Source organism: Natrix helvetica (assembly GCF_964273705.1).
Source record: "Natrix helvetica genome assembly, chromosome: 10".
In the NCBI taxonomy this organism is placed as follows: Eukaryota; Metazoa; Chordata; class Lepidosauria; order Squamata; family Natricidae; genus Natrix; species Natrix helvetica.
Genome location: NC_138561.1, coordinates 18,163,291 through 18,176,165, shown reverse-complemented (window position 1 = coordinate 18,176,165; position 12,875 = coordinate 18,163,291). Strand labels below are relative to the sequence as shown.

Here is a 12,875-nt window from a genome sequence, read left to right as displayed (position 1 = left end):
GGACCAAATGCTCATGGAATGCCATAGGGTGGGGAGGGGGAGAATAAAATGTCCATCTTTTCGAAAATCAGAGAAATTGATCCTGGAAAAGATACTTGTAAAGATGAGTCAAACCCTTTGAGGCTTCTTTAGGACAGAAAGGTGAGGCAGCGCAAGATGACAAAGACCATATGGAATGTAGTGCACTGATATGCAGGTGCTGAGTCTAGGACAGCTCACCCTGGCCATCTTGCCATGGTCAACTCATCATGGGTAACTCACCATGGTCAATTTACTATAGTTAACTTGCTATGGTCAACTCACTATGGCCAACTCATCATGGCCAATTTGTCATAGCCAATTCAGCATGGTCAAATCACCATGGTCAATTTACCATAGTTAACTTGCCATGGCCAACTCACCGTGGCTAGCTCACCATGGCTACCTCACCACAGCCAACTCTCCATGGCCAATTCATTAAGGCCAACTCACCATGGCCAACTTGGCAGGGCCAATATTCGTCGCCTTGGCAAGTTGTCCCATTCCACAGGTGTTTCTTCTTTCATATACCCCAAACTCCTAGTTAATCAAGCAAGTTGTCTGGAGATTCAGAAGAGATCTGTAGGTCATTGCACTGATTGATAGAAATTCCAGCCATAAAACATGGCGGACATTGGCCTCCAGGCTATCACCAGGAAGGAGATATGATCAATCTATCTACTTGACAGAAGGAAGATCTGCTAAGATCGGCTTCCTGATCAGCCACCACTGAATGTATCTGACAAAAGAATCTCATACAGCCATTACCTTCGTATTTTATGTCTTAACCACTACTGCACAGCTGAATGGCCACAGTGTAAAATGAATTGTGTTAGGGTAACAGATGCAGGACAACTGATATTCTCACGTTTCTAACTAAGGACCTGTGTATTCTTATAGATCTGATCTGCGTTACAATCTGTATAATCAGGTTAATAAAGATGCAGTTTTTGACGGGGTTTCTTTTTAATAGTGTTAGGCAGCCTGTACAATTCAGCATTTCTTAAGTCTCTTCTTCTTTTTGTGAATGTTTTTCTGACTTTATTGAAGCACAATTGTCCTGAATGCTGCCTTTTTTTTAGCACAGATTTCTACCCAGCTGTTTTTTCCCCTTTACCAAAGCAACACAGGCATGCTTTCATGTCCCCTTCTTTCAAGCATAACCTCTCTCAGCACACTCCAAATGTTCCAATTGTTTCTTCTGTACGTAAGACATTGAGTCATGTAAACCCCCAATTTCAATTTGAAGCAGCATACACTGAAAATGAGTTTCTTATCTTAATGAGAGGGGGAAAAACACGTTTCTTGATCACCCTTAGACATGAGCCAATGCAACCATCATCATTATTCTGAATCTCTAGAAAAAGTCTTTCTCTTTGTGCTTTCTTTAGACAATCTAAAGTGGAGTTTTATTTCTGACACGCCGAAGAATTCTTTATTTATTCCAGTACATTTTATACTTGAAAACTATCCTTAGTAAAGGTGCGTATCGCAGCAAAAAGAAAAGCCCAAAGTCTTAGAAGAGTGTTAAATCAATGCCACCTGAAAATGCTTAGCCAATATTTGGATTACCTGAAGAATTCTAGTAGCTAAGACTTCCACATTTTCATCAAATAGGAGATGTTATTCTAATGCTCAGTGCAAGAGGATTAGGAACCGATGTAGGTCAAAGTCTCCTAAACCCAGAAGGAAACTAGAAGGAGAAGCAAAACAGGTGGCATAAAACGAAACGGGTGGGGACAAATCCGAAGAAGGAATTAAAGGGTATTTTCAATATCTTAGAATAGAATATAGTTGGGCCAACCAACTATATTCAGGATGTTCGCCGAGCTACCTTTCTTCCTACAAGTTTAGGATAACAGAATAACAGAGTTGGAAGTTAGCTGAAGCCTGGCATTTCTAGGGCAAAAGTTTCCAAACTTAAGTCTAGGACAGGGGTGTCAAAATCAAGGCCCAGGTGCTGGATCCGGCCAGCGGGATGCTTAGATATGGTATGCGGGGCTGCCCTGGAACCAGTGAAGAACCGGTCTGTGGTGCCTCTGCCAGTGGAAACAGAGCTTGCGAGGGCTGCGTGCAGGCCTCCTGAGCTCCATTTCCGCTGGCAGAGGTTGCAGGAGGCCATCGCAGCTGAAAACAGAGCTCAGGGACCCGTTTTTGCTGGCAGAGTGCTCAGGCCCCCACAGGCGCCCCTGATACGAGTGACGTCGAGCTAGTCACACCCACCCTAGTCCCCCGCCTCCCGAGGTCAAACACTACCCTGATGCGGCCCTCCATGAAATCGAGTTTGACACCCCTCATCTAGGACAACTTGTCGCGGCTGACTTGTCCCAGCCAATTTGCAGAGGGACAACTCGCTGCGGGATAGTTGACGAGCGGGACAAGCAGAATGGCAGCTCGCCCCAGCCTTGAGGGCTTCTAACTTGAGAAGGTTCATACCTGAAGCAAGATGAGGCCCACTGCAAATCACTTGTCCCTCTCTTGAATTATCCTGTGTTGAACTGTTTTGTGTTGAAGTTTATCCAGGGCGAGTCAGCTGTGGCAAGATGGGCCAGGATCAGTTGGCCAAGGCAGGTTATTCTACTCGGTCCAAACTCGGCAACTTTTAAGACATATGGACTTCAACTCCCAGAATTCCTCAGGCATCAGACCTGGCTGGGGGATTCCTGATTTTGAAGTCCTCACATCTTACAAGTTGCTAAGTTTAGAGACCCCAGATCTTGTTGATACCAGAGTAGAGGACATAATTTGATACTTGGATCATTTCTGATATGGATGGCTTCTTGGGACAACACTAGACTGAATGTGAAAGTTACTTCTAGGCTCTTTCCTTCTGATTTTTTATCCCTTATTGAATTTCCCTCTGGTTTAATTCTTTGGGGAGAGGGGACAGGACACCTCAATCCATTGCTTATCTGTACCCCAGTTAAGCATTTTGAATATTTCCTATTCATGACTCTTCATTAGGAGATCAGATATGGGTTTTTTTTGTTCAAGTTGCTAAGGGAAGTAGAAAACATTCAGCAATTTTAAAACACTCCGAAGGAGTAAAGAAACTTTTTCTCAACTGCCCCTCCCCCGCACACCCCTCCCCCCAATGGAATGTCTTCCTTTCATGGGTTTGCATGCAATATAACAAACATCACTTGAATACATCAGACTTCATTTAACATTCTCATATAAATAAGCTTATTCCTTCTATACCAGGCAAGTAAATTGCTTTTTTATTTCCTGCAGTCCATAATTATGTGTGTGTGTGTGTGTGTATGTGTGTGTGTGAGAGTATTTCCTGCAGTCCATAATTATAATATATGTAGGTGTGTGTGTGTGTATGTATGTATGTATGTATACACACACACATACACACAAACATACATACATACACGTATACACGTATACATACATACATACATACATACATATATATACACACACACACACACATACATACATACACACACATATGGGAGAAAAACAAAGGACCAATAACGCAAACAGCAAGATAAAGCTGGACCAAAAACAAGTCAGCCAGTGGTAAATTGATTATCTAAACAACAGAAATAGTGTATAAATTTTTTTTGGGGGGGGGAGGAGTTTAGAAAAACAGGAGAATAAATCGAATAGGCTAGTCGTCGTAGGGAACAACACACTGTGGAATATCTCGCCAGCCGATGGCAAAAGAAAGAAAATAAACTACAAGAACATCCCTTTTTGACGTTTTGTGAACTTTTGAAAAAGTTCACCAGGGGTGGGAAGAAGTGGGGGAAAAACCCCGAAAGCATTTTTGAGATCAATGCTAATTAACCAATACTTCTGGTCTCGGCCCTCAAAACCATCCAATCTTGCATGGTGTCAGCTTCATCTATTCAACACTTCTGCCAACGTTACACTCTGTCTTGCAAAGAGTAATGTGACATTTGGAGTCGACCAAAATCGGAGGCCGGGATGGTAAAATCCCAGCTTTAACAATTTTGTTGTTGTTGTTGTTGTTAAAAACAAAAATATAATCTAATAACACTTCAGCGTTTTGTAAACATAAAACCACAACCTAAAACAACAACAACCCCGAATTGCATACAGTTTTCAAAATAATTACACACAAGTGGTCAGAACCTCCTCGATTGTTTCATCAGCAACAAGAGAATCTTCTTTGGATTTCTTGTTGGGGAGTGGGAAATAAAAACCAAGATTATAGCCAGAGGAAATAGAGGGGATGGAGGAGAAGGAGAGGAATCCAATGCCCCCTTTCAACTGTCTTGTAAAACCCCAAACAAAACAACACAAAACAAAAAGGCCCTTGTGTAATTTGGGGGTCAGGCTTAATTCCATTTCCCTTTCAGCTACTCTGCTTCTACTCTTAATTTATAGTGGGAGAAGAAGAGGTGATGGTGGCTCTTCCTTTAGGACCACCATGGGGCCTTATGCTCTCAAAAGAATAGTTGTGAGAAAGGAATGTATAGTAGGTGCTTTGTCCCACAGCCTTACTTTGTATCACAAGTGGAATAAGAACAGTAGAACATAGAATAGTAGTTGGGTGGAGAAGAATCCTAAATCATGATCTGTTGGATTATGGCCTAAAGCAGGATGCTTGTGAATCTGGTCATTTGTTGACTATAAATACACTATTAATCTTTATAACAAACCTCAAGAAAGTCCTCTGGTCATTTTGACTCTGATCTTCAGTCTCATCTGAGAATATGGTAGTTGGGGAAACTTTGAAAAGACCAGCATAAGTTCTCTGAAACTAAGAGCAAGTCACTTGTTGATGTCATCTCAGAATATTATCTGAAAAGGAAGGCCACTTGCCTTCTAGTACCATAAGAATTATGAAATCCTTGGAGATGACTGAGCTCAGAGACCACCAAGGACCCCACTGTTCAATCTTGAGCTACATACTGTATTTTTCGGATTACAAGACACACCTGACTATAAGACGCACCTAAACTTAGAAGAGGAAAACAACAACAACAAAATGTTTTTGGCACACTGCATTTTCAGCCCTTTTGGGGGCCTTTTTTCAGCTCTATTTCTACCCATTTTCTAGGCTTTTTTCAAGCCATTTTTGAGGCTTTTTTCTGGCCATTTTGAGGCCTTTTGGAGCCAATTTTGGGCTGTTTTTAGGCTTTTTGGGGCCGTTTTTGAGGCTTTTCCAAAAAAGGCCTTCAAAAAGCCTCAAAAATGGGCTGAAAAAAGCCTCAAAAATGGCCCCAAAAGCCTAAAAATGGCCTGAAAAAAGTCTTGGAAACGGGCCAAAAAAGGCTCGAAAATAGGCAGAGACCAAAAAATGGTCGACGAGTGGGCAGGGCTTCAGCAATATTCGGTCCATAAGACATTTTCACTGCCTTTTGGGAGACAAAAAGGTGCGTCTTATAGTCTGAAAAATACGGTATATGCTCTCCTAAACCATAAGTACCGTAAGATGCCAGAACCCCCTTACTAGCTATTATTAGTACTGACAAGCAGTAGAGATGGTCTCCTGTGATAATCCAAGATTGACCATGCTTTTCTGTTGCCTGAACACCAGGAATTCTTACAGACCTTCTAATCTAAAAATAACAGAGTACATTTGTTCTCACAGTTTTCCAATGCGGCAAAAAACAAAAAAAAGATGTTTTAAAATGACCTAACTTATAAAGGCGGCCATTAAAAAAAAGAATGGAAATAAAAAAGTGTGGACATCGTAGCTTTTTTTGACGAGCAACATGAACCATTTCCTCATCACTAGTATGAAGACATAGCTAACAAAGTGATGAGTAGTAAAAAGAGTAGCAGGCTACATGAATGCAATCAAGTAAAAAAAAATATTCCTTCCCTGGTTCCATCACTCCTTCCTTCCTTTTCTGGCAGCACATTCAATCAAATAAGAAGTTTTGAATTATCCAAGAGGTAGCAACTATTTTGCATTTTTGAAATTGCTGACAGGTTTGCATGACGTAAGCCAACCTGTGCAATAAACTAGGTACCGTGTTTTCCCGAAAATAAGAGAGGGTCTTATTTTCTTTTGACCCCCGAAATAAGCGCCTGGCCTTATTTTTGGGGAGGTCTCATTACTTTTGAGGTGCAGGAGGCGGTGAGCGTGGTCACCTCATGGCTGCTGCTGTGTTGCAATATTTTGGGGGGACAGCTTATTTCAGCACATGCGCTCAAAAGCCCAATTGGGCTTATTATCCGGGGAGGTCTTTATTTTCGGGAAAACAGGATATCTAACCATTCATTCAAAGCCCCTTTTCCAACATCACAAAGGGATGCTTGCTTCAATGTTTAAGATTTTAAACAGAGCTCATCGCAGAGGTCTTTGCCTGAGCCAAGGTGTATGTTCAACTACAGCTTTCCACCATCAGAATCCCATTCCCCTCTTAACACCCATCAGTAGGAAGTTCTCCAGAGTTTTGCTTGAGAGAACATCTACGCTCACGGAGGCACCATGAAGTTCTCCTTGAATGTAAGAGGTCTTCACGCATGACCACAGAGAACTTCTCACAAACCTCTGAGGACACTTGAGGTGCACATTTCTGGGGGTGGACTAGTTCCTGTGTTTTCTGAATACACAAAGCATTCATGCGAAAGTTCCCATAAGGTTTTCTTGTATGTGTGCGTGTGTTGAACAAGCCAATTCTTTCCAAAATAATAAAAAACCACAAGTTATTAAAGCAAGCGATACAGTTCCACATAATATAAATAATGTTAGGTTATTATTATTATTATTATCATCACCACCAGTATTGTTTTTTTTTAGTGTTTTTCATAGAAGTTCTAAAATAGCTTTAGCGGAATATTAAATGGGATAGCAACAATACTAACATGAATAAGGACAACACCAATCTTTTCAACCCCCAAGAGGCCACCACATGCCTTCCTTCATAGTGTGGGAGAACTTCCCAAGAGGCGGAGAAGGAGGAGGAAGTCCATTTCATGTCTGGTAGAAGTGGTGATAGTGATGATGATGTTCGTGATGATGGTGATGCTCATGTCTCTGGATCATCTGCCCAACTTGGCCTTCGTACAAGACGACCGCGGGAAGATCTCTGACGTGCTCTTTTTCCACCACTGTCCCAGGAGCTGGGAAGCTCTTGCACAACTGGTGAGTCTCTTTTCCCCTCTGCTTGTGTTTCTTGTAAGTCTGCTGGGGCTGCATGGGGTGGTAAGGTAGGTTCTGGCCTATCCGCGCAGTAGGGGAAGCCATGGGAAGAGGTACTCCTTGGATGGGTTTCCCTCTCACCGCCCTTCCGGCGTGAGCGGAAGCCGCGTTTTTGCTTTGAGTCTTGGGAGACTTCACGAAATGCCTGCTGGCCTCTTGGCTTCGCAGCCTCTGCTGGATTTCTGCCAGCTTGGCATACGAAGCTTCCACCAAATTGACATGGGCAGGATCCACCACAGGGGACCTCCGCTGGTGGGCGTGGAAGACCTCTGGCTCATGGGAACGGGACCTTGCTTGATTGGCAACCCGAACGGTTGGATTGTGCTTCTGAGCGATCGGTGGAGAGCCTAAGAAACAACAATCATTTAAAAATTGCAGAGCAACCTGAGCAAATGCCTCCTCTGATTTAACGGACATTGGCGGCTGCCTTAATGACTCCTGCTGCAAGTAGCAATAGCAATAGCACTTAGACTTATGTACCGCTTTACAGTGCTTTACAACCCTCTCTAAGCGGTTACAGAGTCAGCCTCTTGCCCCCCAAAACCTGGGTCCTCGTTTTAACAACCTCAGAAGGATGGAAGGCTGAGTTCCACCTTGAGCTGCTCAGGATTAAACTCCTGGCTGTGGGCAGAGCTAGCCTGCAAATACTGCATTCTAACCATTGTTCCATGAAGGGAGGGAGGGAGGGAGGAGAGGAAGGAGGAGGAACGGAGGAATAGCAATAGCTCTTAGACGTATATACCGCTTCACAGTGCTTTTACAGCCCTCTCTAAGCGGTTTACAGAGTCAGCCTCTTGCCCCCAACAATCTGGGCCCTCATTTTACCCACCTTGGAACGATGAAAGGCTGAGTCAACCTTAAGCCTGGTGAGATTTGAACTGCCAAATTGCAGTCCACTGGCAGTCAGCAGAAATAGCCTGCAGTACTACATTCTAACCACTGTGTCACCTCGGCTCTTAATATATAACAATTTTACCATTATTAAAGAGAGATAAATTGTGTTCATTTAGTCCTTGTTGTGGACTGAAGATGGAAGATGTAGACAGGAAGAGGTATGGGGAGGCAAAACACTAGACGTCTAACAATCACTTCTACACTGAGTCACAGGGTAGTTTAACAGAAAAGAAATAGACATGTCTATTACATAAAATATAAACATTTTGATCCAGGGCAAGTTAAAAAGTGCTTGGATTAACTAACCTCATTTAAACAAATTTTGCTTAGAACACCACACCACAGGTTGTCCTCGACTTACCATGGTTCCTCACACTTACACCTCTTGTAGCAGGTGTCTGATCTCTGGATACTCAACATGCCCCACTATCCAAGTAAACAAGACGGTCCCCTTTCAAAAGATAACAGGATTGCAAGGCATGGGTGCAACATACCTGGCCCGAACTTCGAGGTGTAGTTTTCTATTCCTGCGAGATCTAAATAGTGGTTCCTCCTTTCAATGTTTTCATCAACGCAGTGATGGTAGCATCCATTCGGTTCAGGCTTGGATTCTCCATGATGGTACCTATTCCCAAATTATAGGATGCCTATTAGTTTCATTGTGTACCATGCTAGCGAATGCCTTTAAAAACTAAGCCTCATGCTGAAATGTTGACATGATTCTCTATTTATTGGCAGGTTGTATGCTTTCTGGGCAGAAAACTTTACTTTCAACTTCTGACATCTCCAACTGAAAGTATTGGTGGAGGAAGGGCTGGGAGATAACTTGACATGACAATCTAGATTCACCTTGGTGACACAGAATTTTAATCTAGAAAATTAGAAGAACTATAGGAGAAATATATCTTGGGCGCAGCATTGTTTCCAGAAGTGCTAAACTGAATGCTTAAATCCAAGGCTACCTAGCATGGCATCTCCCCAGAGAAAGATAAAACATTTTGCTCCAGTTTACCTGAGGGAACCCCGTGGCTTCTTGTCACAACTTCTTGCTTCTTCACCAGCTTTGCTCTCTGCTCGATGCCTTGAGCTTTGAAGATCTGCTTTCACGAGAGAGAGAGAGAGAGAGAGAGAGAGAGAGAGAGAGAGAGAGAGAGAGAGGGAGAGGGGGAGAGAGAGAGAGAGATGGTTATTTCTTCTTTTCTTATTGATTTTCTGGCACAACCCAACTAAACAGGGTACATCTATTCTTGGTGAAAAATAGGTAGACAGATGTATTTCCAGCCTTGAAGATTCAGATTTAGCTTACCTCTTAGAAATGTTTTCCAGTTTCAGAGGAGGAAAAAATGCAAGCAAGTGCAAGCAGGAAAGAGACATTCAAAGAAATGTTGGCCAGACAAAGGAAGGAAAGCAAAACTAATATTTTCAACCAGACTGACTGGAATGGAGAATAGAATAGAATAACAGAATTGGAAGGGACCTTGGAGGTCTTCCTTAGTTCTAAGTTGCTTCTCTCCTTGATTACTTTCCACCCATTGCTTTTTGTCTTGCCTTCAGCTGCTTTTGAGAATAGCTTGACTCCCTCTTCTTTGTGGCAGCTCCTGAGATTTTGGAACACTGCTCTGAAGGCAACCCTAGTCCTTCTTTTCATTAAACTAGACATACCCAGTTCCTGCAATTGTTCTTCATATGTTTTAGCCTCCAGTCCCCCAATCATCTTTGTTGCTCTTCTCTGCACTCTTTCTAGAGTCTTCACATCCTTTTTACATTTTGGTGACCAAAACTGAATGCAGTATTCCATTTCATATTTCTCAGTCCATTTCACTAAGGAAACTTTGCCACGCACTATTTCAATTACTAAATTCCTTGAAAGGTTGCCATTCCACATCACATTAAGCCAGCATTGATTAACCTATGGTTTCTTCAATGAACCATTATATCTTAACTTGTAAACAAAAACATGTTGATCTAAATCCGAAATGAACAAATCTTACTATGGCTTGGTGTAAACGTGCAAACACAGCTTTAGAGTCTCTCTCGGTGTAAGGGAATATCTTATGATACTTTGTCTGGAGAAGGAAGAAAGGCCCAAATCAAATCTTACCAGTGTGGTTCAACATGATGCTTCTCTTCTTTTGGCTCCCATCTGGAGCAACGGTGAGCTTAACCCTCAAAGTCTTACTCGAGTTGGGTGAATGATTGACCGAAGCATCCACAACTTCATAGATGGTATGAAGCAGGCTTGTAATATCCTAGAGACAGAAGAAAATACATGTGTAAACTCCCAGTGATAGTGTTTACTCTGCCAGTGGTCACACTTACTTATTTCCTTCACAGAAACAGTAAGTCTTACCAACAGACTGAAATCCCACACTTGCATTTCAAAGAGCTATGCATATTTGATAATATTACCGCAACTCAAACCAAGGTGGATTTCTAGAAAAGCAGGGGATAGACAATGATCATAAAATTACAATTGCAGAGCAATTGTGTAAAGTTTCTGGGTCAGTTAATTTTGCACCCAAACTCTTTCAGCCATCAGGATCTAAGAACACTTTTCAAGTAACGGAAATATTTATGTCCCCAATATATATCCACTTCCCTAAAAGCATCCATCATACATATTCGTGCACTCATGGAAACTCATTTTACTAAATGATGGAACAATTAACCATCAAGAACTATTATTATTATTATTACAAATATCAGTCCTCTGTGAGTTTATGTCAACTGTTTTCAAAAATTCCACTCTAGTCGAATTCACTTAAGTCTGCATCAGCTAAATAGCTAACCAATTTACAGACGGAGAGACTAATGTCTCAACACAAGCCTTTTCCTGGTGGCTGGATCTCCCATTTCCAAATAGACACATTCCCACCACACGTCTGTTTGGTTGGGATCACACAACAATTGTGGTTTAGAAGGTGGTAAGGTTCCCCTCGCACATATGTGCTCGTCGTTTCCGCCTCTAGGGGGTGGTGCTCATCTCAGTTTCAAAGCTGAAGAGCCAGCACAGCCTGAAGATGTCTCCGTAGTCATGTGGCTGGCATGACTAAATGCCAAAGGCGCATGGAATGCTGTTACCTTCCCACCAAAGGTGGTCCCTATTTTTCTGCTTGTATTTTTATGTGCTTTCAAACTGTAGGTTGGCAGAAGCTGGGACAAGTAATGGGAGCTCACTCTGTTACACGGCGCTAGGGATTCGAACCACCGAACTGCTGGTCTTTCTGATTGACAAGCTCAGCATCTTAGCCACTGAGCCACCACGTCCCCTCCGAGCTTAATAAGGCAGGGTAATGAAAAGCCTCCCTGTGTTTGAAAACTACTGTGGCTGGTAAGTGCAGTGAGAAGTAATTCCAGATATCCATGAATTCCCTTCCAGTGTAATTACAGTTTTGCACCGACGTTCTGCATTCATCTATGCCAGAAACATCTTTCTTGCCATCTTCACTTCAAACACAACAGCTGGATTCTCTCTCTCTCTTTTTTTTTTCTTATCCAAAGCATTTTGATAGCTTAAACCCATAAAAATAAAATGAAAAAAAATTCTGAATATATTTTGGGGGGAGAAAGCAGAAATGAGGCTAGTAGTGTTTGGAGCAGGAATTCTCTTTCGATATTCTTTTTTCCCCCTTTCTTTTACATCCTCTTGCTATCTCTGTTCACCTTTCAGAAGCTCGATTAACACAAATCTCCTCAAGAAAGGCCTTAAAGCTATAGGGCATCCACTAAGTTATTCACAAAGAACAACACTCAGCCTCTGTAACAACCCATGGGCAACACGGTTCCCTCTGAAATGCCAATTTGTTCTCTAATTCACCACATCAGAAATAACCAACACTTCACACTTGCCTAAGCTTTGCTGCTTTTTTCTAGCGAAGGAAAAATTTCCCTTCGTCCCGGGGCCCTGCTGAATCCACAGGAATTCTGTGTTTCTCACCTTGTCACCGTGTGAATCTAGACACACAAATTGCCGGTATAACACACTACGCAAATGGAACACCCTACGGACAAGGAGGTACACGAGAGACAACTCCAGGAATAGACTTTGTGTATTTGTTACTTCACATGCGAGGTTAAGTCCAGGCTGATGGAAGAACCTGGAAATACTAAGCAACGCTCAAAATCTTAGCCTGAAAAATTAATGCCTTTTACAGGTGGCGGAGGTATCACTTCTAAATCTATAATAGCACATGAGTTTCAGCAAAATCTTAATGCTTTGCAAAGTCTTATTGCTCTTTGCATCTTAGATCCCTTCTCCTTGTGATAAATGATTATCGGTCCAGCTGAAAAGTCTTTTGCTGTTTTATTGACTCTGTTCTGACAGCAATTGGAATAGCCAGAAAGCATTTCATATTTGCAAAGGGCATTCTCTCGACACTCTGTTTAAAGAATCATTTGTCTCAGATGGTTATCGCTTTCCAAATTCACACTTTTAAAATGTCCCTTAAACATGCAGACATATCCTTGACATCAAACAATGCCAAGTGCAAAAGAAAAGAAATTCTGGCATTCTAAAAGCAGAACCATTAAAAAGACGGCATATCTTGAACTGAACTGAATACTTTATATGGCCAAGTATGATTAGAAGCACAAGGAATTTGTCTCTGGTGCAGAAGCTCCCACTGTACGTGCAAAGCAACAGAGTAATAATCATAACACCAATAAAAGGGGGGAATAAAGAAGATAATAATGAGCCACGGTGGCCCAGTGGTTAGAGTGCAGTACTGCAGGCTACTTCTGCTGACTGCCAGCTGCTTGCAATTTGGCAGTTTGAATCTCACCATGCTGAAGATTGATTTAGCCTTTCATCCTTCTGAGGTGGGTAAAA

General features: G+C 42.2%; 1 protein-coding gene across 1 annotated transcript in view; it reads right to left on the bottom strand.

The window, feature by feature from the left end:
• Nucleotides 1–5,249: 5,249 nt before the first annotated feature.
• The window catches only part of NKD1 (NKD inhibitor of WNT signaling pathway 1), a 79,701-nt gene continuing 72,075 nt past the window's right edge, over nt 5,250–12,875 (bottom strand). Inside the window, exons 7-10 of the mRNA XM_081963267.1 lie at nt 10,149–10,296; nt 9,060–9,144; nt 8,542–8,672; nt 5,250–7,500 (exon numbers count right to left, since the gene is read on the bottom strand). Of these exons, the coding sequence (XP_081819393.1) occupies nt 6,926–7,500; nt 8,542–8,672; nt 9,060–9,144; nt 10,149–10,296 (939 nt within the window). The 3' untranslated portion in view covers nt 5,250–6,925. The remainder of the gene's footprint in view (nt 7,501–8,541; nt 8,673–9,059; nt 9,145–10,148; nt 10,297–12,875) is intronic.